Below are 27986 nucleotides of genomic sequence, written 5' to 3'. Positions count from 1 at the left end.
ACCTAGCTATATATATTATATAGCTAGGTCTGTGATGGGCTTTATGAAATATGAAAGTTTTCTGATAAAATTGTGTGCCATGTATAAGTCGTCATTTTTGTGATGTGTGGTGGATTGTAGATTAGACTGTTATTGTATGTATTTTAATTATTTTTTACATTCCTATAACTAATCGTAATGTAAATAATGAATGACTATGACTATATCTTATAAATAAGTGGAATATAAGTTCTGCTATACCATCAGTAAAGTAGCAGTAAGATTTCTAACAGATTTTTATATAAAAAAAATGATATTATTCCGGCATAGTGAAACAGCTTAGTCTGACTGAACCTCCAATTTATTTTGCAGATTACCAGGCATATTTTTATAGGTATGATATGAGAGGAATATTGTTATATAATTAATTGTTGTGTAAATATAGTTGTAATATTATGGAAAAAATGAAAAATAAAAGTGCAATTTTTATCTTATGAAGTGTCCTTTATTTTATAGTAAGTACATACATACCTTATTTATGAGTTATTCTATCTTCGTATCATACAAAATCAGATAGTTCCAAAGTTGGCTATTTACATAATTACTTCATAAAGCCACTTTTAAGATATATACCTATGTTTATTTTTTGTGTGAATATTTACATAAATAGGCCTTGCCTGCTATGTCTAGTATTTCATTTAACTAAAAGAAAAAACCGATTTCCAACTAAATCGATGCTAAGTAAAAAAAAAGATATTAAAGTAAGGAAAGTAAAATTAACAAAAATAATGGATAACTTTCCTAAAAACAAAAAAAATACATTATGATATAAAACCAAGCAAGATAAATTTTCACTGGCTAAGATTGCTTTTTCTTGTCCGTTTCTTTTTCCGTTTCAAGAATATTCTCATGTCAGGCGCGTTTTCAGGCTTGCCCGGAGTATCAGCTAGAGATTTTTCGGGCGCAAGACTTTCGACCATCTTGTCTGTACAATTAGAGTCACTTGTATCGGACATAACACTGGGTGCTCTAACTGGGTCTTTCGGAGCAACTTTCACGGATTCCCTTTGAGGTGTGGAAGTGGCTAATCCTGGGAATACTTTAAAATGACTGTCTTCGCTCTTATCATTGTTTACCGCTATTTCTTTAGTGGTTGGAAGACACTGCGGTTGTAGCCCACTAGAAATAATTACAGTTTTAATCACATCTGGTTCTTTTTCGTCAACACTTGGTAGTACTCTAATTAAGTTGTTGGTGGGTTCAACAGATATGGGAATATCCGGGATTGTGACTTCCAATGGCAGTTCCACAGCGACCGTGCTGTCCGCGACTGCAGCGTCATTTGTTTTAGTTTTCACACAACGTGCATCATCGCTTTTTTCCTTATGTTTAGCATTCTTTGATTTATCTTCAGAAGTATGTACATCGTTGCACTTTACTTTTTCTTCAGCGATTGGTGCACTTGATTTGGTATTTTTATCATCAACATGAGTTTTGTTTTTACCAGAAGACCTTGTGCGAATTTTGTTGGTTTCATTGTCAATTTGTGTATGGGACACGTTAGACAATTTATCATTGTCTTTAAGAATTGAGAAACTGAGTGAAGATGTAGCAGCAGATGTGAGTGGTGTTGGATCACGAGCCGAGTCAGCTCTGGGCAGGGGCTGCTGCAATTCCAAATCTTCTGGTGTTATCAAACTACTATCTCCGAAAAGGTCACAAAGCTTAGCTTGTATGTCTTTCGTTTTGGTTTCTTTTAAATTTATTATGGGTTCCTTTTCTTTACCTTTTGATTTGGTATCTTGTTTCGAAGCTTCCAGTTCTATCTTGTTGTCAATATTTGGTTGTGTCATTTTTATATTGAGATCCGAGCTATCACTGCTTTCATCACTTAATTCTAAGTCTCCTGCAACCATATTCTTCTTGGCAGGTGTATTTAAAGTAAATAAGCAATCATTTTTGCGAGTAACAGTATTCACCTCGTCATTGATATCCAACCTCGGAAGTTCATGCCTAAAACAATAAAAATAAAATATTAACGTTTGGGAGATTACTATACTGTAAATAATATAAGGATTTAAAAAAAGAGCTTACTTGAAAGCTGGCATCGATTTCCTTCTATTGGCTATGCTGCGAGGACGAATCTTGGAGTTGGTATTTTGGGTTTCTCTATACTTTTCTTTCTCTGTTTTATGGTCTTTTTTGTGTTCACTAAGATGTTCTTTTGTTTCTGGTCTTAGTTTAATATTGGCAGCACTTGTTTTATTTTTATGAATGTAAGGTTTTAGTTGTTTAGATTTACTATCATTATGATCAGTCTTATTTTCATTTCCGCAATTCAAGGAAGATACGCGTTTAACATCGTCAGAAATATCTTTTTTTCTTGCCAATTCACTTTCAGAAAGCTCATTATATAGAACTTCTAATGGCTTGGGAACGGCATTTATATTTGAATGTTTTTCTTCGCTGATTGTATTTAATGTTGATTCCGGTTTAGATATTTTCCGAATTTTATAATTTCTTATGTTTATTATGCGTTTTTTCTCACTTTCGATTGGTTTTTCAGTAGTATTTACTTTCATATGAGGTTCGAGACATGAGTTTATGTTTTGACCCGATTCATTTTTCGTATGTATTTCTATTGCAGCCTTTTTTGCAGGAATGTCCCTTTTCGTATCTCCGGAGTCACAATTATTTGCATCTTCTGCTAATTTCGATGGTATATGGTCACGATCAGTAAATATGTCTGAGTAAATATCAATATCATTTATTTCACCAGACTCCATGGAATCGTTGGCTAGATTGTGGTCTACCCTACTGTATTCTTTATGAGGTATAGCTTCTCTTATATCTGGCGCTCTTTGGTCTTTTGTAGAGTTAGTCCAAGGACCCACTTTACTCAATTTTACTTGAGCAGCTGAAGCGGACAGTCTCATCTTTTTGTTACCATCATTTACGTCCACATATTTACTACTTAAGAATCGTGGATCTGGTTGTGGAATTTCAGAAGTACCCATTATTTCTGAAAAATAATAATAATGTGTGTATAATATATAATTGTAATTATTGTTATCACACTAATTATATCATACAGCAGTGTCTTGTAAGATAGAAAAAAAAATAAAAAAAATACATACCTCTTATGGGATGGGATGGCAATACGGTATCTACAAATACTTCATCCGGTGATTGACAAGAAGTGTGTCTCCACTGATGATACATCTTATCGTGAGGTTGCGCAGAATCTTTTGAGTACTCGTCGGCATTTCTCGAGTCAGTCCTTCGCCGTTTCAACACCGGCTCTTCATAATCATCATAGTGCTTGTGCTTCGTTCCTGACCCTTCATACTCATCGTGGTATTTGTGTTTGACTGGTTGCTCGTGGTGAAATGGCTTCCTGTATCTATCAAATTCAGGTTCCTGTCTCTCCCTTTCAAAGAACTCTCGCCTTCTATCTCGACTTTTATTTCTTTGATAGTTACCTCTGGGGGGACTGGCTCTGTGTCTGCTATTATCGTTCCTGTATCGTTCATTAGTTTCTCTGTAAGTCGGTCGACCGCGTAGTGGACGCTCATTACTGCTTCTCCTTCTATCCCTGTCTCTCGACTTATCATCGTACCTATCCCTGTCTCTGTACCAATCACGTGTCTCTTGCTCCCGACTATACCTAGTGGGTCTATCTATCAGACTTTCTCTTTGAGACTCTCTTTGGTGATGATCTCTATTGTCCAAGACACAAACTTCACTGGCTATCTGTTTTAATCTATTCTCTATGAATCTTTCAGAAACTACATCTGGCTCATCTCTTGGTGGAATAGCTGGTGATTTTGTTTCGTCTTCTTCATCAGAACTGAATACTGGGTGGTCGAGACTGAGGTTAAAGAAATAATGGTTAGTAAACATAATTATTATCAAATAGTACAGGAGCAAAACTGTTAAACATAAAACCCGTAAATGTGATATTAATAAAAGTGTAAATATTCAATATGTAGAAAATAATTATAATCAAAATTATAAAGTAGTTCTAAAAATAAATCTGGAAAATATTCTTGTAGGTAGGTAGGATACAGATATTTTTTTGTTGTATTAAATTCATTGCTCAACATCTACATTTAAAAAAATTGCTGATCAAGTTCTTTTCAATTAATATCGCAATAGCATAACTAGGTATTTTATTTTATTAATTCTACTTTATTCTGAAATCACATAGCCTGCAAAAGGTAACCATAAATAAGCAGGTATGCTACTTGCCATCGCACAACTGAGTGAGGCGCGTCCACTAATACCCCATTGCAAGAAATATCCGATCTTGCATACAACATAATTATTACATAAGTACTGGCAAAACCGATTAAATAGTGAGTACTCTATTCACAACTCATTCACAATGAAATGACACCCTCTTTTTCCGTTCCGGGTAAAAAAAACTCACTGAAACCTAACCAAACCATTCCTTTCTATGCAATGTTTTCAAAGGAAGGCACATACATGTAAAAACACAATATATTTAAGTGGTGTGATTCAAAAACATACCGTGATATTGGCGCAGATTTCCGCCTTGAGGCAATACTGCAGGGAACAACACCGGAACTTTTATTTTCTTTGTTCTTGTCTTTAATAAGAGTCCTGAGGGCCACTTGCTGTTTTTGAGCTCTATCTTGTGTGGGCGTGGTCTGTTCCTTTGAGTGGTCATCTTTGCTGAAATAAAATACATGAAACATTATAGGGTGTATTCATTAATTATATTAGGAATTTTCTACTATCTTATTTACAGTCCAGCAGAAGTAGTTTTTTTTCCAGTCTAATGACATTTTCAGTGGCTAGGGTATTTACCTAAGCAGCAATCACATAAAATGCTTAAATGTATATTGTGGGTTACCTTTTGTTTTGTATAAGTGCTTCCTTATTTAGAAGTGATTCCTCAGCAGGGGGCTTGCATGGAGGTGGGATGCCTTCTTTTGTTTTTGCCTTCCTCTTTCCACCCCTTTTCCCCTGTGCTGGATTTTTGTTTGTTGAATCACTTAGAAACTTTAGAAACAACTGATCCTTCCTAGAAAAAGTAAAAAAAAAATTGAACACATTTATATTTCTATTAATAAAATGTTAAAGTCCACAGTAGTATCAAATTACCTATATCTTATCAGAATAATAAAGTTAAACTTACTCATTATTAATGTTAGTAATGACTTGAGTCTTCCGTTCAATCTCTGCTCGGGCGGTTTTCAGCAGTGAGGAGTAGTTGGCAAGCAGGCGCTGGTGCTCAGTTGTCAAGTCATCAAAATCCTGCAAGATTTCCTACAATTTCAATGCACATTGATTTCACTATTCATCAATGTGCTTTGATAATTATTATCAAGACACAAAGATTAAACTTACTGATACAATGTTAGAAACTGAGAGATTCATCACTAAATCATAATTTGAATTACTTCAAAATGTGAAACCCACAAATTAGATGTGTATTTTTCCAAGAATATTGAATGACTGCCGCAGCCAGGCAGTTATAAGTAGGTGTTAGAGCCGACTCAGCTACTTACCTTTTAGTAATGTGAAACCTCATATCACATGCTTACTTGTCCATAAAATATTATTAGAAGTGTTTATTAAAAATACAAGAAACATTAAATGTTTAGTTGATGGAATTTTATAGATAGAAGAAGTTTTACTACCACTATCTATGACAAAACTACTACTTTATTGAAAATTATAGGAAGCTGACATGTGCAAGAGAGTAAATAAGTGTTAAATCTACTTCTGCATGGTTATATTATGAATATATGAAACCTTGCGAAAGTTGACTCTTGTTAGTGTTATTACCAGTCTAAAAATGGTTTTCGTGGTCTAGGTACAAATCATTTTTTTAAGACCAGAACATCCACAATTTATAAAATAATTACCTTTTGTAATTTTGCCAGGGCAGATTCATGTTCTCCAATTTTTTGTTTCAATTCCTTATTTTCTGCTTTAAGCTGGAAAAATATGAATAAGTAAATCATTTAACAATGTGATTTTTTTGCAAATAAAACATTTGGTTAGCATGACATGGTTTCAGCAGTGAGGAGTAGTTGACAAGCAGGCGCTGGTGCTCAGTTGTCAAGTCATCAAAATCCTGCAAGATTTCCTAAGTGTCTTTACAATTAGTTTTAGAATACATTCCAGAGTTGAGTAGGGAGCAGAAAGGAAAAGGAATACATATAAAATTAGTAACACATTTTGTCACTTGCACTACACTTGTAATATGTACATAGTACACCTTGTTACTTGTGGATTGCTACTGCATACTAGGATTTGTGGTAGGTAAGTAGGTATCATTGACTTTTACTTTAGTCTTCGAAGCACTTCTATGATTAGCAATGTAGGTAATTTTTCTATTTTCTATTCAATAACAAATTCATGTTTAAAACCAAGTTGACTCACCAACCCTAATATCTCACAGGTTTCTTTAATTGATCATGAAGAATTAATTGAGTTACAATAATGTTTAGACCTCACATAGACATTTACTACAAATTGGCGCTAAAAATGTAAAAACTCACCCGATCATATCCGAGGATTTCCTCGTAATTTTCTAAATTGTCGTAGATGTCAACCATTATGTGAACAAAATGAAACCAAAACAATCCAGTTTTATTAAATTTAAACGCTCATAAGTTTTGCTTTAGCTGATAAATCTAATAAAAACTTCTTCAAAAAATGTTGTTTTCCCATTCAACCATTTGTCCCGTTTCTTTTACTGACAAATAGGTACTGACATTGCGTTGACATCTGTCAGGTCTGTCTAATGGTCTAGCAATACAAAAATTCGGCCCGCGTAATATATCTGAAAATACTACCATCGTTAAGCTGCGTACAGACTGGCCAAACGAACGCCAACGAACGGGTTTCGTTGACCTTCGTTGCTGCAATCTGCCTTGTATTATGTATGATAAATATCCATCGTTGGGCGTTCGTTGGGCCGGTCTATACGCAGCTTTACATAACGATTGATGACAGGTGGAATTTTACACGGACATCGGCATGCAGGGGTAGACTCACTCTCTTACATCAAAGGTTCTCTGGTAGAGATTGCTATAAGCAATAAGGCCGCCTCTTTGTACTTGTTTATTCTTAAGTTTTGTTTATTGTAATTTTTGTTCTTGGTGCAAATAAAGTGTATTGTATTGTATTCTATGGTATAATATAATCCTGGGCAAGGAACATAAGTCCATATACATTATATAGGGGTATTAAGCACATGGACCGACAAAAAATATGTGATGGAAGAGGTTATGTGAAATATTTTCTCCTTTAAGAGCTTTGTCAAAAACGCCTTATATTTGATTCACTTCGACGCTCTGAACACCCTATAAGGTTTCATTATATTTTGTCGTACTCCGCGGAGCGAACCAGGCCTTAGCCTTTCGATATCGGTGACAAAAAATTATAGAACAACGCGCACTCGGGTGCAAACACTCGGCCATCATTATTTTAACCACTAGTGTGGTCCGAACATAATGCCTCATAAGCTGCGTACAGACCGGCCCAACGAAGGCCAACGAACGGGTTTCATTAACCTTCGTTTCTGCAATCTGCCCTGTATTATGATAAATATCCATCGTTGGGATAACCGTTGGCGTTCGTTGGGCGTTCGTTGGCCTGGTGTGTACGCAGCTATACAGACTTGCGTCAAGATGTCTCGGTCAGACGGTGGTTTTATATATATAAGTCTTTGGAGACGGTTCACCAAGACTTCTCGCGAGTTCGAGAACCATCCACACTCACGGTGTGGTTCATAATTTTATCAACACTTGTGTTCTCGTTCTCGTCGCTATGCGGTATGGACTTTGACTTTGCGAGTGCGGCACTATCGCGTCTCGGGTATTCTTGGCGTGAGAAGAAATTATTATTCTGAGAACCGTTACCACAGAATAAGTTGCAACAGTGACAAAAGCAGCCTTGCGTTGACGTTTTGATTCTGACCAATCACAAGAAAGCATTCTCCATTGTACTGTTCGCACTTATGTGTGTATTTTATGTTAAGAAAACCTTTATTGCATAGTGATAAAGTTGAGAGTTGTATGATTGTTTTAAGACAGCAACTTTTTATTTGCTGGATCGTTGACTTGCGCTGTATGCATGTAGCTGTCTAGCGCTCGTGTAGTTGAGCGTTCAATGAATATAATTCAATCATTCATTGTTCCGCCCGCTCCCTGCTCCTCATTTCTCGTTTTGGTTTTGCGCTTCGCTCGTCGCGTTTGTAGTGTTTATTTTAGATTTTAGAATACATGTTTTTACTTGGGCAAAGTTTAACTAAATTCAAGTGTCGCCTAACGGGTTTGAGTGTAAAATGTCGAAGTGTAAGAACTCGATTGTGTGCTGTAACATGCAATAGTGCAACAGGCTAGCCCTACGGTTCGTGTAAACAGAGAACACAGTGATAACAAGATGCCCACGGATTCGGAATGCGAGTGCGACGTGGTGTCGAGGGAGTGGCTGCTGGGGAAGCTGCGGTCGGACGAGCGGGACATGATCCTGATCGACTGCCGCGGGTCCAACGAGTACTCGTGCTCGCACATCCGCTCGGCGGTGAACTTCTCCATCCCGAGCATCATGCTGCGGCGGCTGGCGGCGGGCAAGATCGCGCTGGCGTCCACGGTGCAGTGCAAGGAGCTGCGGGCGCGCCTCGAGCACTGCGGCGCGCGCGGCTGCCTCGTGCTGTACGCCGACGCCGCGCGGGACCCTGACTCCGTGCACGGGATACTGCTCAAGAGACTCAAACAAGATGGCGTGCACGTCGTGTGTCTGGAAGGTAAGGAATACTACTCTAATGATGTTGCTCCAGTTTGGTTCCTGTTAAGGGTTCCATGTTATTCTGTTTTGTACTGATGCTAGGTATTATTGTTGGTGATGTCTAGAAATGTATTATTAATAGGTTAAGTATTTAAAAAGACAGTAAGTATATAATGGAATTATGGAAGTCAATGTTTTTTAAACTCTTTGAGAAACTACATAAATATTTCTCCTTTCAAACACTTTCCCTGGTTTTGAACAATCCAATGAAAACAGGAGTCCTCTCCCAGCACGCTGCTAACTTTTAGAAATTTAGCTTTCCGCTACTCTCCGAGTTACACTGTAAGGGATGACATGATCAAATGGTTTGTTATTCAAAGATGCTTATACTAGAGCCTATCTGACAATGTTTTTTCACAGTCTGAGTTTGAGTTTTTGTAAAAGTAAAAGCTTGCCATAGAACCACACCAAAATTTTGAAACACAAACATTGATAACCTTAAACCCAATTGCTACTGAATTATTTCCATCTACCATCATTATCAGTCACACCACCCGTCCACAAAGAGCTTAACAGTAAATTAGTTCTTGGTTTTCCTTATCTAGCCAAGGCCAAACTGCATGCACTGGCCAAATAGCATGCAGTGGCGAAAGATTAATTTCTTTCTAGAGGAAGTTGGTGTGAGAAAAATATGCTTACAAAGCTATCATCAAACATTGTGAGGTGCATATTAAATATGGTATCAATCAATTGAAAAGATAGATCATGGGAATAGTGTTGTATGGAGGCTTGACCACTAATAGCAGAAAGATGGCGGCTGACAATCTGATACAGTCTCCCGTACATGAGAAGGCAGCCCTCACAGTACTGATACAAAAGTAACACATAATTAAGAATAGTTGGATCTAAGGATGACCTAATTGATCTAAAATGCAGTTAAGTAATCCCATATTACTCTAACTTGTTTCTTGAGTCAACTTTGCTTTAAGACCTTGCGCTGCCAATTTTGTCGTTACCTTTTCATGCCATGAATAACTTACCACACAAGTTGTTTTTTGTTTTATAAAGTCATATGTATATACTCTATTATATGTATAAAAACTAAAATTAAAGATTATATATGAACTCAGTTGTATAAGTTAAACACAACTTTTTAAGTCCTAAATAAGAATGTAATATAAGGAAAAAATATCACTTTTTGCTATACAGGGTGGCCCAAAGAGTGGCGTCCAAAGGAAAATGTTTGATTCCTTAGGTCAAGGGGTAGCCAAATCACCCCCATGTATGTTCAGCAATTTTTAGTAGTTTAGGAGTTATGATTTTTTTTCCAATTTTTCTACGAAAATCGACCTCAGTGGATTAATTATGTTTTATTATTTTTTCAGCTAAGATAATTATTTTACACATTTACTCACAATAAATTTTCAAAATGGCATCCTCCCATAGCAATACACAACCTACATCTACGCAAGAAATTTTCTTTAAATGTGTAAAATAATTATTAGAGTTTATTTACTTATTATTAATAATAAAATTATCTCATAAATCTTACTACTCAGACTAAAACATTTTTCTAAGAATTTACATTCAAAAATGTAACTTAAATTTTTAAAAAAAGTAAATTATTTAATTTTCCCTTTAATTTGATACATTTTCTAACTTAATTAGTCCTTAGTAATGACATAACAGGAATATTTCAATTTTCTGAAACAATTTACTAATTAGGTAATTTCCACCCAGGTACCTTTGAAGGCTTTTTTCTGCAAATAATACCCTATTAAGCAATAGTTTATTTTTATTTTTATGTAATTTTGGAACCTTGCGGAGTTTTTAAAATTAATAAGGCACCATAAGAATATCTTTTTAATTTTTAATTTCAAGTAGAAAATTCAGAGCAGTCTAGCTCGATGATATAATTCGAACTTTCGATAAAAAAATAACTAACTTAAATTACAAGTAGGAAGCTGAAACTTTTATGGTTAAAAGAACAACTTAAGAGGATAACACAAAAATAAAAAATGCTTTTAAAAAGTTATCCAAAAAATAATAAAACATAATTAATCCACTGAGGTCGATTTTCGTAGAAAAAATTGAAAAAAAATCATAACTCCTAAACTACTAAAAATTGCTGAACATACATGGGGGTGATTTGGCTACCCCTTGACCTAAGGAATCAAACATTTTCCTTTGGACGTCACTCTTTGGGCCACCCTGTATATAGTCCAGCAATCAAATATTTCATGGCCCCTGCCCCTGCATTAAAAGAGAGAGTACATGTATAGGTACATACAATGCTCACAACTATGATTCGCAATGAGTAGGTAGTCCGAAGTGACTTGCAAGGTAGACACTCACTTTTCACAGAACATTTGTAACCTATTGGTCGGGTGATTCTCACAAAATGGCTCCAAAAGCATAATTTCTTTGGCGCATTTTTTTTTTCATGTTGTTTGAATATTATACCCCACATATTGTAGAGGCTTTAGACCTCTTTAGTTATCTCTTATTGGCCCTGAAATCTATCGAGCCGATTCAAAGTTACAGCGATTTTAAACAATTATGGGCCAATGAAATTAGATTAGCACCAATGAAATTAGAAAACACACCAAAGAAATTATAAAAGGTCCCAAAGAAGTTAGTTTTAAGAACAAAGAAATTAGAAATTATTTTTAAGAAATTAGTTTTATACGTAGATTGCAAAAAATACACAACAAAACTAAAAATCACGCATATCTTTATTTATTTTTAACATAATTACCTGATCACGTAAAGGTGCAAGGGTTCTAAACATCCGAATGAACCAATTGCCAACCTCACCTGCCCGTGGTGCACTCTGCTAACAGACGAGGCTCTGGCGACCGGATGATGGCGGTATAACCATCCAAAAACAGCTACTCTAAATCCCATAGGCGTCACCGGTATAAAAAAGTGTAAAGAGGACGAGGACACGATGTCCCTGGAGTCCGGCCACATGTTCTACCATCAGGAGGGCGACCAACTGTCCCAAGGTGGCGTAGGATTCCTCGTAACGTAGTGGAGTTAAGCAGTGTGTCAAATCGGGTAGCGTACCTAGTACTTAAACTAACCGAGAGGTATTCCTTGAAGGTCGTACAGTTATATGCACCAACCTCGGCACACTCTGACACAGAAGTCGAAGCAGTATACGAGGATATCTCTAGGGCATCACGTGTACTGCTAGGACCCAATACACCGTTGTGATGGGGGACTTCAACGCCAAAGTGGGAGTACAAGAATGCGACGAATCGAGGGTAGGACATCATGGCTTTGGTAGCAGAAACCAGAGAGGGCAAATGCTTGTAGACTTCCTCGAAAGGGAGGGGCTTTCTTTCTGATGAATTCATTCTTTGAGAATCGGCCCCAGAGGAAGTGGACATGGGCAAGCCCCGATGGTAGGACGAAAAACGAAAAAGACTTCATTATGACTGACAAGCTGCACATTTTCAGATATGTCCCAGTGATCAATAGGTTTAAAACTGGGAGTGATCACCGACTTCACCGAGGCACTCTGAACATCAACTTCAAGCTGGAGAGGAGATGTCTGGTGAAGTCAACCCTTCGTCCCACACTGCACCAAATTGGAGTTGTCAACACCAGCTTCTAGAGAGGACTACAGTTCTTCAGAAGGGTGACCAAACCCTTCTGAAGAACTATAGACCGATCTCGCTTTTAAGCCATGTATATGTCGCAGGCATCTGGTTTAATCTCCTGTTTGATTGAACCGCTAGCCCGTTCATTAGATGACGCTTCTCAGTTGAATGACTAAAGAACAACTCGTCAAGTGGTTGACTGTAACGTCCAACGTCTTGACTGAACGTTATTCAGCGAAGTCGTTCAATGGGATATAGTATAGCAACTTTGTAATGTCTGGTTAGGATGAACATGACCAGACAAGAGTCAACAAAAAGACTATTTTACAAAGCTCTCCTCTCACAAATTAACTAAATAATAACAATAAACGTACCTTGATATTGTTGTTCATAATTATCTATATTCAGCACATTTTTTTCTTTGAAACTATCCGCCGATGGTGTAATAATAGGTAAATCCATGTTGTCACACAATTTTAACATAAATAACGCACTTTAAAGCTAATTTATTTGCAAAAAATAACAATACAAGTGCTTTTTGTGTCAGCTGTTCGCTGTTAGACGCCATATTTGTTTTATTCACCACCTGACTGATTTTAAGTCCGCTAACTAGTTGGACGTTTTGTGACGCTTGTACATTCAACGTTCGGCCTAGTCATACAACTGAATAGCGTCATCCAATGAACGGGCTAGCGGTTCAATCAAACAGCAGATTAAACCAGATGCCTGCGACATATACAAGCTGTTCTCAAGGGTTATCACGAATGGTCTTGCCCAAAAGTTAGACGAGTTTCAGCACCCGGAGCAGGCTGGGTTTCAAAAAGGCTTTAGTACAATAGACCACATCCACACAGTAAGGTAGATTATACAGAAGACCGAAGAGTATAATCAGCCTCTGTATCTAGCCTTTGTGGACTATGAAAAAGCCTTCGACTACATCGAGACCTAAGCAGTTTTGGAATCCTTGCAGAGATGCCAAATCGACTGGCGCTATATCGAGGTGTTGAGGTGTCTGTACAATGCCGCTACTATGACTGTCCAAGTACAGGACCACAAGACAAGACCTGTGGAGTGAGACAGGGGGATGTGATATCTCCGAAACTGTTCACCAATTCACTGGATGTCTTTAAGACGTTGGACTGGAAAGGACATGGCATATGTATAAATGGCGAGTACATGTCACACCTCCGCTTCGCGGACGACATCGTTATTATGGCAGAATCTCTGCAGGAACTTAGCTGGATGCTAAGTGGCCTAAATGCTGCTTCCCGACGTGTAGGCCTCGGTATGAACTTGGCCAAGACGAAAGTCATGTACAATGCTCACATGAAACCGGAGCCGGTCATCGTTGGTGAGGCAACAATCGAAGTTGTGCATGAATATGTCTACCTCGGGCAGGCTATTCGGCTAGGCAGAAGCAACATGGACAAGGAGGCTGCAAGGCGCATCCAACTGGGTTGGGCTGCATTCGGGAAACTTCGTCACATATTCTCCTCATCCATTGCTCAGAGCCTGAAGACAAAAGTCTTCAACCAGTGCGTCCTGCTAGTGATGACGTATGGTGCTGAGACGTGGACACTGACGGTAGGACTGGTCCACCGATTTAAAGTCGCTTAGCGTGCTATGGCTCTCCATAGTAGCCCCAAGCATAACTCTCTAGTTATGCTTGGGGTTTCTCTGATGGATCGTATCAGAAATGAGGTTATCCGTCAGAGGACTAAGGTTACCAACATAGCTGTCAAAATATGCAACCAGAAGTGGCAGTGGGCTGGTCATATCTGCCGAAGAACCGATAACCGTTGGGGTAGACGAGTTCTCGAGTGGAGACCAGGAACAGGCAACCGCAGCGTGGGACGCCCTCCTGTCCGCTGGACTGATGACCTTAGGCGGGTAGCCGGTAGTAGTTGGATGAGGAAGGCCGAGAACCGAGTGTTGTGGCGCTCCTTGGGAGAGGCCTATGTCCAGTGGATGATTATTGGCTGATGATGATGATGAGAGAATTAACCATAATAGACATTGAATGCATAAAGTTAGCGTTATTAATGGTGTTTCATACTCAATACTAATTTCTTTGTATCAAAACTAATTTCGTTGGCGCAGAATGCCAAAGAAATCCAAAGAAATTATTGCCAACGAAATTAGAAATCATCACTTAAAATTTATTTTTACAGAAAGCTGATGTACAATTGGAACCTCTTATTGACACGTGCATACTGTTTGAATAGACATACGTGGACAAAAATATGTATGCAACAAAAACAAATAATAGCATGAATGTAACAATCGAAGAAATTAGGCTAGTACCTGACCAAAACCGGTTATGGCGCAAAAAAAAAATGTTTTCGTCATACTCCGTAAACTTACGCTCCTCTGCTCCTGGTCGAAGATAGTGGGGGACTGAATGGTGAGGGACGCATGGTGATTATGTCCGGTGATCGTTTAAACGCAGAGTAGGAAGACGGTATCGTTACGCCAAAGAAGTTAGTTTTTTTTCTCGGACAAAATTGAATGCGTTATATTTTTGAAAACTAAACCTAAGAGTGAATAGAAACCTAATTTACAATTACCATAAGTATCTGTTATAATGATAACATATAAATCATAAGCTTATATTACTTTAAAAAGTGAGTTTTTCTTGACCTAAAAATAAAATCAAGTGAAGGACGCGCCAAAGAACTTATGATATTGAGTTTTAAAAAATCATTGTAGCTTTCTTTATAAATTTATGCATTACATTACTAATGTATAAAAACGGTCACAAGATACATTATTTAAAAAAAAATACATCCTGGTATAAAACTATCAATTTCATGTATTTTATGGCTTGGACATACCTAAATCGCGTCATTTGAGAATCACCCGGTCACGAGCCGTATCGCCGTTTTGGATAAAGAATAATGCACTATGTGTACCTAACACAATCTAAAATGTAGAATGTATGATAATTACGTGCAGATTTCCTAACAATCATTTCATCATCAAAAAGGAGGAGGTTCTCAATTCGTAGGGATCTTTTTTCTTTCAAATTGAAAAGAATTAATTGGTAAATGTTTCAAGACTTTAACCCACGGCTTTTAGAATACGAGGAGGACACCTTATCCATTTCGCCAATACGGTTCTGAAGAGAGCAACACGTTTTATAGTTAGGCTGCCTTAAGTATTTTCCAGAAAAAGTAGCTTCACAAGTTGACTTTGTGCATAAATTAGCATTATGTGGACCAACTGGGTGGATCTCAAGTGGATCTTAGTACTGCCTCTGTAGTTCATGCCTCTTGCTCACATTTCTTGAGTTGTAGGAGTTAAAGGCGAGTTCATGCGTTCCAAACCTCTTCGGCCATGTGCGTAGCCAACCTTTTGTAAATTGGCTGTATAATGTAGGCCAGGTAGGAAACCTTGGTCTTGTTTGGTCCATCCCGAGACGAGGCTAAAATAAGAATAAGTCGATATAATTACGTAGCTGACATAATGTATGTTGGTCGGGGGCCGGAGGTCGGCCGTCGAGACATCCGCTGCTCAGTTCGTGGGAGAGGAAGTCAAATACTTATTGTGCTCCTCAATGCGCGACGCAGATTGTATCGCCTTCGCCTACAGTCCTCGCCTCGATGATCTGCCGATTATAGTCCTTACGCACCTCGGAACAAGAGCACTGGTGCCTCTTCATGTAGCTCATTCTTCAAAACTACATGCATAATGTATAACCGTCGACGCCGGTGATACCAACACCCGAACATTATTTGTACTTCAGGCGAATTACTCCAACAATTTTAATCAATGGATCCGCCTTCTTCCTTATCGAAAATAACACTTTAAAAAGTGTTTATTTATAATCGAAAAATAATATACTTACCTATACCTACCTAATCATAGCTTGTTTTATCGTGTTTGAATTGATTTCGTACAAAAACTAATTAAATAGTAGGTAATACGTTTCAGAATATAGAAGTAATACCTATATCATACCTACATCTCATTTTAAAGGACGTCAAACGATCAGATTTCCACGAAATGGAGATACCCATTAAGATTACAAGAAACCACGGGCATCGTTTTACAATTACATGGAATAGCCATGCGCTGTTGTGTGGATTTGTTAGCGCCGGTTTCGAAAGCCAGCGGATATGGGTAGATATTAATAGTTGTGTTTGAAGATGTTCTCATTGGCTCGTTAACATAAACAGATCAAAGAGGAAGCCGGATACGTGTGCACTTTATCCAACGTCCGGCGAAAGACCAGCGCAAATTATTTTTATGAACCAGTTCCTGTTTGCCGTACGGCTAACCATTCGGCCTGACTGGCTCGGCGCCGCTGACAGGATTATTGCAGCAGGAGCGGCGCACATTCCGGTGTTGCCAATGACAGGCCAGTTTCACTAATATCCTCAAACTTGATTGAGAGGAGCCAGGACTGCCCGTAAAAAACTTACAATGTTTGTAAAGGAGACTTTAGGATCCATATAAATCAAATCAGTGGAAAAGTAAAACGTTTTTGTTTAAAAACCGCAGTGAACCTGGCATTATTGCCAGATGTTCACATTATAATATGTTGCAGTGGATCGTAAAATAAATGGCACGTGCATACAAATGTTTTGATGCACGCTAAGAATAGTACATTCAGGCAGGAGGTAGTCAGATTAATCACACTAAAGGAAATTATGAGCATCTGGCAAGCATCGAGCGCAATCAGACACAGAGGAAACGGCGAAGGAAACCATGTATCGAGTTCGTGAATCACTGAACTCGCAGCGAAATGTAAACAAAACTTTTCCTACATTGTGGTTTTGTAGTTTCTGCGCGATGATCTAATGACCACCACCATTGAATAGGAGATTAACAATCCGTCATGATGCCACATTGTATTGTGGTTTATTTTAATAGCAGTCACGCGACGCTGACTGGAGGAGAACTTTGTGCGTTTATTGTTGTTTTGGTATTCATGAACTGACTTGGGTGCATTTGTTTGTAGCTTCGGTGCTCACAATGTCAGGTAACAGTCGGCGATGCATTGCGAACGGTCGTCCGGTACCCGACGGCAGATATCATGCGGTCAGCTTGGCGCCGAACCCATTAAGTTAGAGACGATCAAACGATTAAGGATCTAAAGATCCTGTTTCACCTGCATTCTACGCAGTGCTCTGAAAATCTGAATCATAAGATTCATTGGAAAAACCACATAGCACTCCTACTGACTTACATGGAAATAATTCAGTAATTATGATTAAATTAAATTGTTGCTGCTTTAATAAGTTAATTGTCTTTAAATGGTTTCGTCTAGTTTATGCCTCCGTTGTTTCTTGGAAAGCGCCTGAGATCCTATGACGTCAACGAAACATTCCCAAAACAGACAGACTTTATTTATTACACGCGCGGAATATTATACTTAGAATCGTTTGAAGTTAATACAGGTGGCTTAGATCTTCTCAAGGATACGCGAGCCTTTGTGCAAATAGGCTTTCATCTTTGGATTTGTTTGATGTTGGTAACACTAACATTCTTTCCGCCGCCGATGAGTTTGCACATAAAAGAGCCGAGATCTTAAACACAGAATTGAAATTACCTACAAATTATAAATCGAATATAAATGGTTAATTGAGTTAACTCTATGAGAGCGATTGCGAGGCCTGGGTGCTGGCAGCATGCAGCACCCTCAATTGGCTCATTGACTACAACAGGCCTTTATGAAGCTCTATTTAACTTGGACCATTTAGATTATGTTTTCGTTTCCTTATTGGAGCTTTCAGTTGATTGCAATTAATGTGAGTGGGCCATTATTAGCAGTAGCTGTAATGGCTGTATTTTCCTACTATGTATGCTGTTGTTATTTGATAGCCCATTCGCGGTGAAAATCAATTTAGCTGTTCCATTCGCACTTAAATGTGATTGGCTGTTTGGCTTAATTGCGAAATAACATTGGAATGGCTTGATTTGTTCACCTGCCTTTGTCAAGGGCTGTTGATATATGTTAGGGCGAGTGTAGGAGATTTGCATTGAGGTGATTAATGGAGCTCGGTCCGGGACGAAGGTTAGAGGGGGCGGGCGGGGAGCGGGGGGCGAGGCCACCTGCCGCCGCCCAGTAGCCCGGGCATAGAGCTGCAGGATATTGTGAAGACTAACATAAGCTTCAGAAATGGAAAATTGCAGGTTTCATCAACATAATCATCGTCCTAGCCAATAATCGACCATTCATAATCGACGTAACGTATGTATTATTATCAGCGTGCAACCGAGTTCGAATTTGGTAAGTTCGACTACTTTTCCAAATTAATAAGTTTAATAAGGCTAGCTCTCATTTTGGGCTCCATTATTTATGTAAAGCACATTGTGGGTTGTAATCTAAGATACAAATACAGCGTAAGGTAGGCGCAGCGCAAAGGTTGCTTTTTAGGATTGTGTGGGCGTCGGGCCGAAGGTTGCGGCTCAGAGGGGGTGGTGGCCCCCGGTGGAGAGTCCTTGCGAGCGAGGACGCGGGGCGCGCGGGGCGGGCGCGTTCATTCATCGGGGCTCGCTGAATGAACGCCGCGATGACTCATCGGATCGATGCTGCTGCCCCCCCCCGCGCTCGCGGCTGCGTGATGCTGACGCCTGCCCCCGCATACTACCTACTAAAACTCCGTCTGCGGATTTTGTTTTGATCTAATAAACGAGTAACAAGGTAAAGAGAGCATCAACCAACTCACTTACCACAAGGTCGTTGAACACCTAAATGTAATGTTTATTTGGATTGTTTACATGGGCGTACAAAAATTAACTAGTGCTAGTACGCACTTTTATGCCCAATGTAAATAGAGTAATGTTATAATTCAATGATCCGGCTTTATCTAAAGGCGGCTCGGTAGACCACGTCCCAAAGACTCCTAAATTGGAAGTCAAATGCATTTACACCGACTTGGCTAAGCCGCAGCCGCACAAAGTCCTACACTTACCGCCTATGAATTCATTATCGTAAACAAAAACAATGAGCGATCAAAATGAATATTAAAGGTAGATATGAATGCCGATACATATGACGGGTTAGCGGACGCGCGGCGCGGGCCCGGCATGGCAATGAGCTGGTGCAGGAAGCCTCACAGGAAGCGCCGCACGCACCGCCGCCGCCGCCGCCGCTGGTACCTGGTGGACACAATGGCATGTACTGCCTGAGGACAAAAGCTCCGTCCGTGGTGTGGATAGCTTTGGCTGATCCGATGAACGAAGGAAATGTCTCCGAGTTGACACGACCGTTGGTCGTGATATAAACCTGCCAATAGTTTGTCATTTATTTATTGCTAACAAAGGAAAAAACTTTATCGCTATGCAACTTTCAAGGGTAATAATATAAAAAAAAATATGGCAGGCAGTAGGTCTGTACGTTGTACCTATGTGTAGGGTCCTAGTTTCGAGCAAAAGTAGTCTGTAAAAAACGGGTACAATTTAAATCGTCACCAAAAAAACTTTTTGTACGCTAAGGTTTAGCACCAATAAAATTGATTAGGACCATATTAATTAAACTTAAACCAAAACCGAGGTACCCAAACAATAACGTTTACGTTCCAAAATAAATAAACACGCCCCAAAATAATTGTAAGTTTACAATAGAAAATCTTTTTCGTCGCCAAAACGGATAAATCATCACCAAATTATGCTATACTAAAATAAAAACATTGACACCAAAACTAAGTGTTCAATTTTTTTTTATATCACCAAATTATCCTACCCAAAAACACACACAGATAGACAGGTAGGTAGATAGATAGATTCTACATGTATGCATACGACCACTCGCTTTTCGCTGTACATGTATGTATAATATGTATTTACGTGATAGGTCGCACCTTATCGTAATTTTTAACGATTTCAATGCACTTACACACATAGGGTTCATCTAGATTCTAGATATGCAGGTTTCCTCACGATGTTTTCCGTCACCGTAAAAGTCCGTGAGACTTACCTATCATCATCATCATCATCAGCCAATAATCATCCACTGCTGGACATAGGCCTCTCCCAAGGAGCGCCACAACACTCGGTCCTCGGCCTTCCTCATCCAACCACTACCCGCTAGCCCGCTACCCGCCTAAGGTCGTCACGCCACGCCTACGCTGCGTTTGCAATGTTCCTGTTCGTGGTCTCCACTCGAGAACTCGTCTACCCCAACGGTTATCGGTTCTTCGGCAGATATGACTGCCACTTCAGCCCACTGCCACTTCAGCTTGCATATTTTGACAGCTATGTCGGCAACCTTAATCCTCTGACGGATAACCTCATTTCTGATACGATCCATCAGAGAAACCTCAAGCAAAAATTGTATTTAAATTCCTTATTTCTATAGAATTTATGGGTACATGGCAGAATTCAAACCCTCGGATACACGAATGGGAGTCGAGATGGCGTAACGGATAGATTTTTTACTAGGTACATGCTAATGATTTAATTAATTCATAAAGCAATTTAACAAGTGACTTTGTTTTGGGGTAAGCTATTTATTAATTGGTATAAACTTAATTTTTAAGATTTACTTTTACTTTTTTTGTTTAGAAATATTATTAAAATGATAGTGATAAAATAATATATTGGTTACATCTATTTAGTGATGATATACTTTATTTGGTTTGAAACTCATTTTAATGGTGTTAATATAGTTTTACAGTATGCAGTAAAAAATTATTTGGTTCATTTCAAAAATATTATAGGAAGCATGATTTGGTGATGATTTATCCGTTTTGGCGGAGATTTCGAATTTATTGGCGGCAGTACCACATAATTTCTGGTGGAGGTTTAAATACAAGCCGTAAAAAACAAGCAATGGATGAAAGGAATGCGTATCCATTCACAGAAAATATGCATGAGTTGGTGATGCAACCGACATATACATTTCGAGAAGCAAGTTTTGTCATTAAAAAACGATATTCATTATTTAATGCTCATGAGCGGAAATTACATTCCAACAAAAAAATAAGGTAAAAAATATCGACTTCAAAGTTAAGTTAAATTAATTACGAATGAACCTGCTGTTGGAAGTACTAATTAAATATGTGCACGTGATAAACAATACGATTTACTGGTATTATTCTATAGTCCGAAACAACACCGTAAATCCGCTTTGCTTTATGTAAAGTAACAAAGAGATGACGACAACAATTAAACTGTCCGGCAAACCCAACATCATCAGTAGCCAACTAACATAAAGTAACATTGTATTATGCACCCAATTTAATTTCGAAGCCGACAAAATTGTGTTTAACTGCATTATAAGAAAAAAATAACAAACCATAGTATTCCCTGTAATTCAGTCGTACCATAGCTAGAATATTATCTTTTGGCTTTTGAAAGTTTTTAGTGCCGAGCATACGCAATTTACTTAAGTTACATAATATATCCCAAGCAGGATTTTTGTAACTTAGGTTAGATTACATAGTGATATTATTATTTTTTTATTTATTGCACATAATAAATTTGAACATACGAACTGCATGCAAATGTTTCTAAATGTATTGTATACCTATGTCTAGCGATGACTACAGTACCCTTCCTTCCCTTCCCCGGACAGTCGTGCATTCATGTTTCGCTTGCCCTCAGGTGACTTCGAGGAGTTCCGCCGCGCCTACCCCGAGTGGTGCAGCGAGGCGGGCGCGCAGCACGTGCCTCATCTGCCGCTCATGGGACTACGGTTAGTAGTCTACTGCTCCCGTTGCATGGCAGCTTTATCGATGTAAAGAGTAGAGTGATCCATTAGTTATCAATTACATCACGAATATATTGATCTACGTTGATGAAGATGCCATGCCTCTGTTTACGCTTATATGTAGCTGCGACTTCCTCACTATTATCTGATTGCGCCTTAAATTAAAGTAAAACTACAGGTAGACCCATCAAACCAGACCGATAAAAAACTTTCCGCTCACTCCTTGTAGCTAGTCGATTTATTTACAACGGCAGTTATTCAAATTCAGAAGGAAAGTATCTATAGCCGAGCCGGCGGACTGGTCCAATAACAGAGCGGATGTGCCTCGTCGAATGAGGAAACGCGCACATCGTGGGAATCCGTTTTCTTGCGCGTGAGACATTTTCCCCTCGTCCCGCTAATCAATTCGCTGTATAGCGCTGAGGAAATATTCCGCCGACGTGACATCGCTTTTCTTCCGACGGTGGTGTTCTGCCTTCACAGAGCGTTGTTGTTGGTGAGCGGACTTTTCCATAGGTGTTACATTATAGTTTTATTTTTGCCGGTTCCTAACTCCTTCCAAACCGCATTTGCTAAATTTTGTGTCAATAATGAATATGAATGAGATGCTTAAATGTCTTCAATATTCAATACCCATTCATGCCTGGCTAAGTCTTAATCTGTATCGTCTTGTAGGCGTCTGTAATTTTCGATGACATTTAGAACTTACGTAGACCGCGTGGGTTGGAAGCGCTTCTTAGAATTGCGATCAAAGTTCTCCAGATCCTTATAAACATCAATAAGTCTTCAACTTCAACCCACTTGATCGACGCCCAGTGCTTGCCCACGTCGGCGACAACTTGGATCATCCATTGAGGAAAAATATGGATTCGTCACTGTCCGTCATGTGACCTCCAACGTAGTACCTATCTCATACTATTTAGTCATGTCCGTGTCTATAGAACTCATTATCAAATGGCGGCCGTGTCGCTTGTTGTACTATTCCATTCATTGACGACCGTCACGCTTACGATCTTCAACTATATTAGGCATACCAATTGACTCTGTTATTCATTTTCTGCTAACCAATGCTGTATCTATTTACATGATGGTACTAATATGGCAACTCAACAGTTCGTATTGTTAGTTCAATTTGAAGCTGCTCGCAAAAAGTACATTGAAGACAATTATTGTCTAACGCTAACAAGGGTATTGTTGCTGGGAGACCCGACGCATTCTTTTACATAACGATGGCCCGTTCTTAATGGGAGTTCATCAGACAGTTGTAGCTCAGTCTTTCATCTGTAGCTATTGTGAGTGTTCATTACTCACGTGAATGTAACGCTGGGAATGTATTCACGAGCAGTGGCGGCTCCATACTCGTACAACTGTTTCTCAATGGTTCCCTCCATTCATGCGTCGAAGGCGCAAGTGAAACCGCTCACTTTACGCGACAAAGCAAAACCGCGTCTATAACTCGTACATTTAGTGCATAACGTTCGCGTGAAACGGAATACGCAGACGTGAACGTAATCTTTTTGAATGAATCGTCGCCTTGTGTTTCAATGGTTGCGACACTGCTGCTTCCACCTTCCACCTCTATGTAATACACTAAATCAATGCAAACGCTCGCTTCTCAACTGTCTATTAAATCCATTCAATTAATTCCACACCATGCAGTTTGCCTTTACCATTTTCGTCCACATACATTCGCTTGTATAGACGTAAATCCTGTGTAAACTTAGCCATTTTAAAATGAATATTCAAGTTGATACACCCCGACGAGCGCGTGGGAGTTTGTTTGAAGGCTTGTATTTGTTAAACGAAGTTTAGGGGTATAAATAGTATCATTTTGGTGGTAAAGCGCCCACGCGACTGCGGGGGCGCCGCGGGACTCCCCCGCAACCTTCGCCGAGAGCGTGTCTATTGCTTCTATAGCTCTATATTTAACCCCCGAATGAGAAAGAATGAAGGTTGCCGTGCGGTGTGTGTAGCTTCAAAACGGTTGGCGGGTTGAGTGTAGCCTATAGGATGATGACGTATGTATGTGTGGAGCAAGGCCCTCTACCCTCGGCGCGTAGGCGGACCGCTCGTAGCACCCTCTATACGTAGAAAGCTGGCATATGCCAACCTATGCTCATTATTTTCCCATTTGGCAATCTCTGTTGTAATCGGCTGATGTGAACCGCAATGCCTTGTTTTTATACTCGCTGGGTGTTACATAAATATGCACTGTAAGCACCTAAAGCCTAGGCTCCGTTTTCTTTCCGTATAGGCTGCAATGGCTTTCTTAATAATAGCGCTTACATTCTCATCTAATCTAAACTATGTAACTCGCATACGCGCTAACTGCATTCAGGAATCGATGAGAAAATTAAGACAGATTATTGGTTCAATTCAAGATATTCTTATCGACTGCCTACAATACTCGTATAGAATAATTGAACTTAACTAATATGTAGTACGTAATGCTCGCGCTTGCTTTATCAGCGTACAGTATTAGTGTTATTAATAAAATGACCTATTGTAGTACAAGATCATGCCCCTTCACACTAATGATGTGGCTTGCATATTGCCTCTCAAATGTGACTTGAACGTGAGACGTCAGGCGGGGGTGTCAGCTCACGTGACTGGCAGTTGTGTTTGTGACGTCATAGCTTGACGTCAATACCGCGGGTAGCTCCGCCATACAGTAGCCAGGGTGCCTTCTCTGACTTCTCGGCTTAAGAGGCACTAGTAGGGTTCTACTCTGTTGATTGGTCGGGAACGGTGGGTCGAGAGAGTTTGGAACTTAGAGAATCACAATTTACTCTAAGGTTAGGAAGCTGTATCGTCGGAGAAGGCACCCGCACTGGGTCTCTGGCCGCGGGCTAACACGCTAATAGCCAATTATTGTCGGATCACTTACCAGGCCTCCGAGCCCTCAACCTTACCCTTATTATATCTCTACTGACGTAGTTATGGAGAGCCTTTGATGTTCTGAAAACACAGTCTATTTTTGAGTGGCTGTTGTTCGTAAGCCTCTTGTAAAAACAATGAAAAAATATAATATTTTCTGGTTAAAATAAAAAGAATTCAAGCCGTAAGAAGCCGTGATTGTAATATTTGTAATTAAGTACTAATGTACGGACAACAAGCATTTACATTAATCTAATCGCAATGGATAATTATTTAATGATAAAGCAGAAGGACGTAAATCGTACAATGCACGAATTTCGAAGGGTTCTCAATCCAATATGTTACACAAGTATTGAAGTGTACCAAAATTTGGTATAACATTTGGAATAAGAACATTATAGTCTATGCTCGTATCCTCGACTGCATTAAATATCAGTAAAGATGTGGTCAAACAAGCTAAACCATTTTTTTCATAAACCCCCAGACGAGTTCTTACCAGCCAGCCACTGCCTTCTAGCCCTCCTACTCGATATTGGCATGAGTTCATTCACAAATTTATCCAGCGGCTCTGATAAGGCCACGGTCACGGCCATAGACTATCGCTGTAATCTGGGCTTGACCCCGGACAGTAAACAAGCCACTGTCCTGTTCGAGAGCTATCGAGCGCTACCGAGCGCTTCGGTTCTAGCCTAGCTATAGTTGTCTATAAAAGAGACAACAATTTAAATGTATACTTACCACATAATTTGTTACTTAAAATTGCAAAATAAGCAAAATATCTATAGAATTATTTATAAAAGACATTTAAACGAGCGGAAATATATTCTATGATTCAGCATTGGGATAGCTTTCAGCAAGGTTCGAGGTGTGTCTAAAATAACGTACTTATGTGAACTTTTATGATTCTGAAACATTTATAAATATCATAAGTATAAATTCTTGTAATAAACATTTTCAGTTATCTATCAGAAATATTATCAGCAATTATTGTTTTGGCTATGCTGATCATGGTGCTAAGAATGGACAACATTTCAAAAAATTAAAGCTGCTATAAATCGAAAACCATTTCGAGATTTAGCTCTAAAGGCCACAAAAAAAAAGTTTTTGTATTTTTTGGATGTATCATTTTCGAGAAAATCATAAAATAGTAAAAAAGTGCTGATGACGTCATGCATCAGGTGCGATGCATTTTGATGATCAAAGCCTATAGATTTAAAAACAAAGTAACTGTCACTTTCATTTTTGATTGACGTTGACGTTTTATCGTGACGTTGTTGTTTATTTGGGTCATTTTCATTAATTCTGTTCTGACACTTTCTGACTATTTTTTAATTTATTATTAAGAGATGACCTCTTTATAATATGTCCCAGAGCATGCCACCGCCTACACAGCTGAAAAAATGCTTCTGCTTATTTTTTTACATGATAAGTACCTACTTTCCATCATCGGAAATATCAAGGTCATTTGAAAATGACCCATTTGTTGGTTGGCATGTAAACAAAGTTTAAATGTCACTTGTCAGTGTCATTTATGTTTTTTTCGAGACTCAGGCAATAGACAAAAATAAAAATTGAGCCTAATATGTGACGTCACTTCCGGTTTTAAAATAATTAACTTTAAAGTTAAAAATAACATGCAAATATTTATGTATATACAAAATAAAAAAATACGGGTCCACTAATTTTCTATAAAGTTTCCGAATAACTAATAAAAATATAGGGTAAAGAAAATGAAATGTTGTCCATTAAGAGTAACCTGCGTATACATAAGAGGGGGAGCGTGGGGCAGGCCACCTACGCAATAATATTTCCACCAACTAAACTACTCGTGTAAGTTGATTGAAATTAAACTATTATAAACGTATTTTGTAGAGTATGTTTATAATATATTATTATTCTGTGTTTCTAGAACATCAGACTTTCCTATATTATGTTACTTTATGTATTACTTACATAAAAGTAGCGTAAGTAGCTAAGTAGGTTCTACCTTTTTTGGCATAAGATTTTTTTGCCTAATCTCGTATTGCATAGTAACGTTTGGTCAAAGTCTCGTTACGCCGAAAATCGTATGGCATAAATCTCGTTTAGTAAAAAGTTATTTCGCATAACATTGTTTAGCCTAATAATGGTATGGCCAAATCTTGAATAGCCTAATAATGCTATGGCATAGGTTTATTAGGTTTATACAAAGTAATAATATTCGTTTGGCTTTAACTTTGACGGAGCGTCTCCCTACATAGCGCAAACTGGTGCCTTGTATTGTTTCCGCTGTTTGGAAAACGCTTCGCTGCGCTCCACTTTGGTTTTGATGAACATGTGCACCTAACACGCTCCTCCTCGCTTTGCTCGTCGTCGCACCTATTTTTAGGTTTCGATCTCATGGGGTTTGTAATAATTATATTGGTCGTTAACTTTCGATTTTTTGATCATACAATATCATGATTTTCGGGATGTAGGAGAAAAATACCACAATTTCTACATTTACTACGTACTTAATATATTATTTATTAAGATAACATTACGAGAAACAAGGTTATACATAGGTATAGACGAACATAAATTTGAGCAAACGAAACTTCGGTGTTTAAAGATTGTGCCTAAAGAGTTTTAGACGAAACGAGCCTTATGCCACATAAGTCTTGGCAAAGTGATGGTTCGGCCAAAAAAGTTTAGACCATACGAGTTATGCGAAATGAGTTTTGGTCAATAAAGATTATGCCAGATGAGCGGAACCCAGCTAAGTACCTTATGTTTTCTTAAAGTTAGTAGATTTTTGCCAAGCTACAGCAAGACTTGAAAAGTATTTTATTTTATAGTAAAAATAACCTACTGGATTATTAAACAAATATCGATATTAAAAACACTGATAAATTAATAAATTTTTCAGTATTATCAGTAGCAAATATGTACTTTTTCAGCAATGGCGAAATCTAAGAAAGAATGACAGAGAACAAAGAAGCTCGAAAATGCCAACAATGCATTCAATTGAATTATTCATCTGCTTTCCTGTTATACAAAAACTACTAGGAAACCAGATTGTTGCCGATATTTTTTATCTGGAGCCATTGTTAGACGTGATTGGAACGCTAAAGGAA

At 38.6% G+C, this 27986-nt stretch overlaps 2 protein-coding genes across 4 annotated transcripts in view; one reads left to right on the top strand and one right to left on the bottom strand.

Moving 5' to 3' along the window:
• Positions 1–462: 462 nt before the first annotated feature.
• LOC105383018 (uncharacterized protein DDB_G0283697) lies at positions 463–6707 on the bottom strand. Of its 2 annotated transcripts, none has more exons than XM_011553021.3 (8): positions 6516–6707; positions 5877–5948; positions 5144–5274; positions 4859–5029; positions 4513–4677; positions 3117–3850; positions 2074–3001; positions 463–1992 (listed from the first exon to the last, which is right to left on the bottom strand). In XM_011553021.3, the coding sequence occupies exons 1-8, from the start codon at positions 6570–6572 to the stop codon at positions 831–833; spliced, it is 3420 nt and encodes a 1139-aa protein (XP_011551323.3). In that variant the 5' UTR covers positions 6573–6707; the 3' UTR covers positions 463–830. The 2 variants fall into 2 exon arrangements, with proteins under 2 accessions (XP_011551323.3, XP_011551324.3); XM_011553022.3 differs by having other exon boundaries at positions 5144–5262.
• A 1389-nt stretch (positions 6708–8096) lies between these two features.
• The window catches only part of LOC105383044 (dual specificity protein phosphatase Mpk3), a 31797-nt gene continuing 11907 nt past the window's right edge, over positions 8097–27986 (top strand). Inside the window, exons 1-2 of one of the 2 annotated variants that reach the window (XM_038122544.2) lie at positions 8097–8767; positions 21909–21999. In XM_038122544.2, coding sequence (XP_037978472.1) covers positions 8404–8767; positions 21909–21999 — 455 coding nt within the window. In that variant the 5' untranslated portion in view covers positions 8097–8403. The remainder of the gene's footprint in view (positions 8768–21908; positions 22000–27986) is intronic. The other variant, XM_038122543.2, reaches the window with a different exon arrangement.

The sequence above is a fragment of the Plutella xylostella genome, chromosome 22 (genome assembly GCF_932276165.1).
Source record: "Plutella xylostella chromosome 22, ilPluXylo3.1, whole genome shotgun sequence".
Taxonomy (NCBI): domain Eukaryota; kingdom Metazoa; phylum Arthropoda; class Insecta; order Lepidoptera; family Plutellidae; genus Plutella; species Plutella xylostella.
The sequence above is the reverse complement of the archived record's forward strand: the minus strand, read 5'-3'. Positions and strand labels throughout refer to the sequence as shown.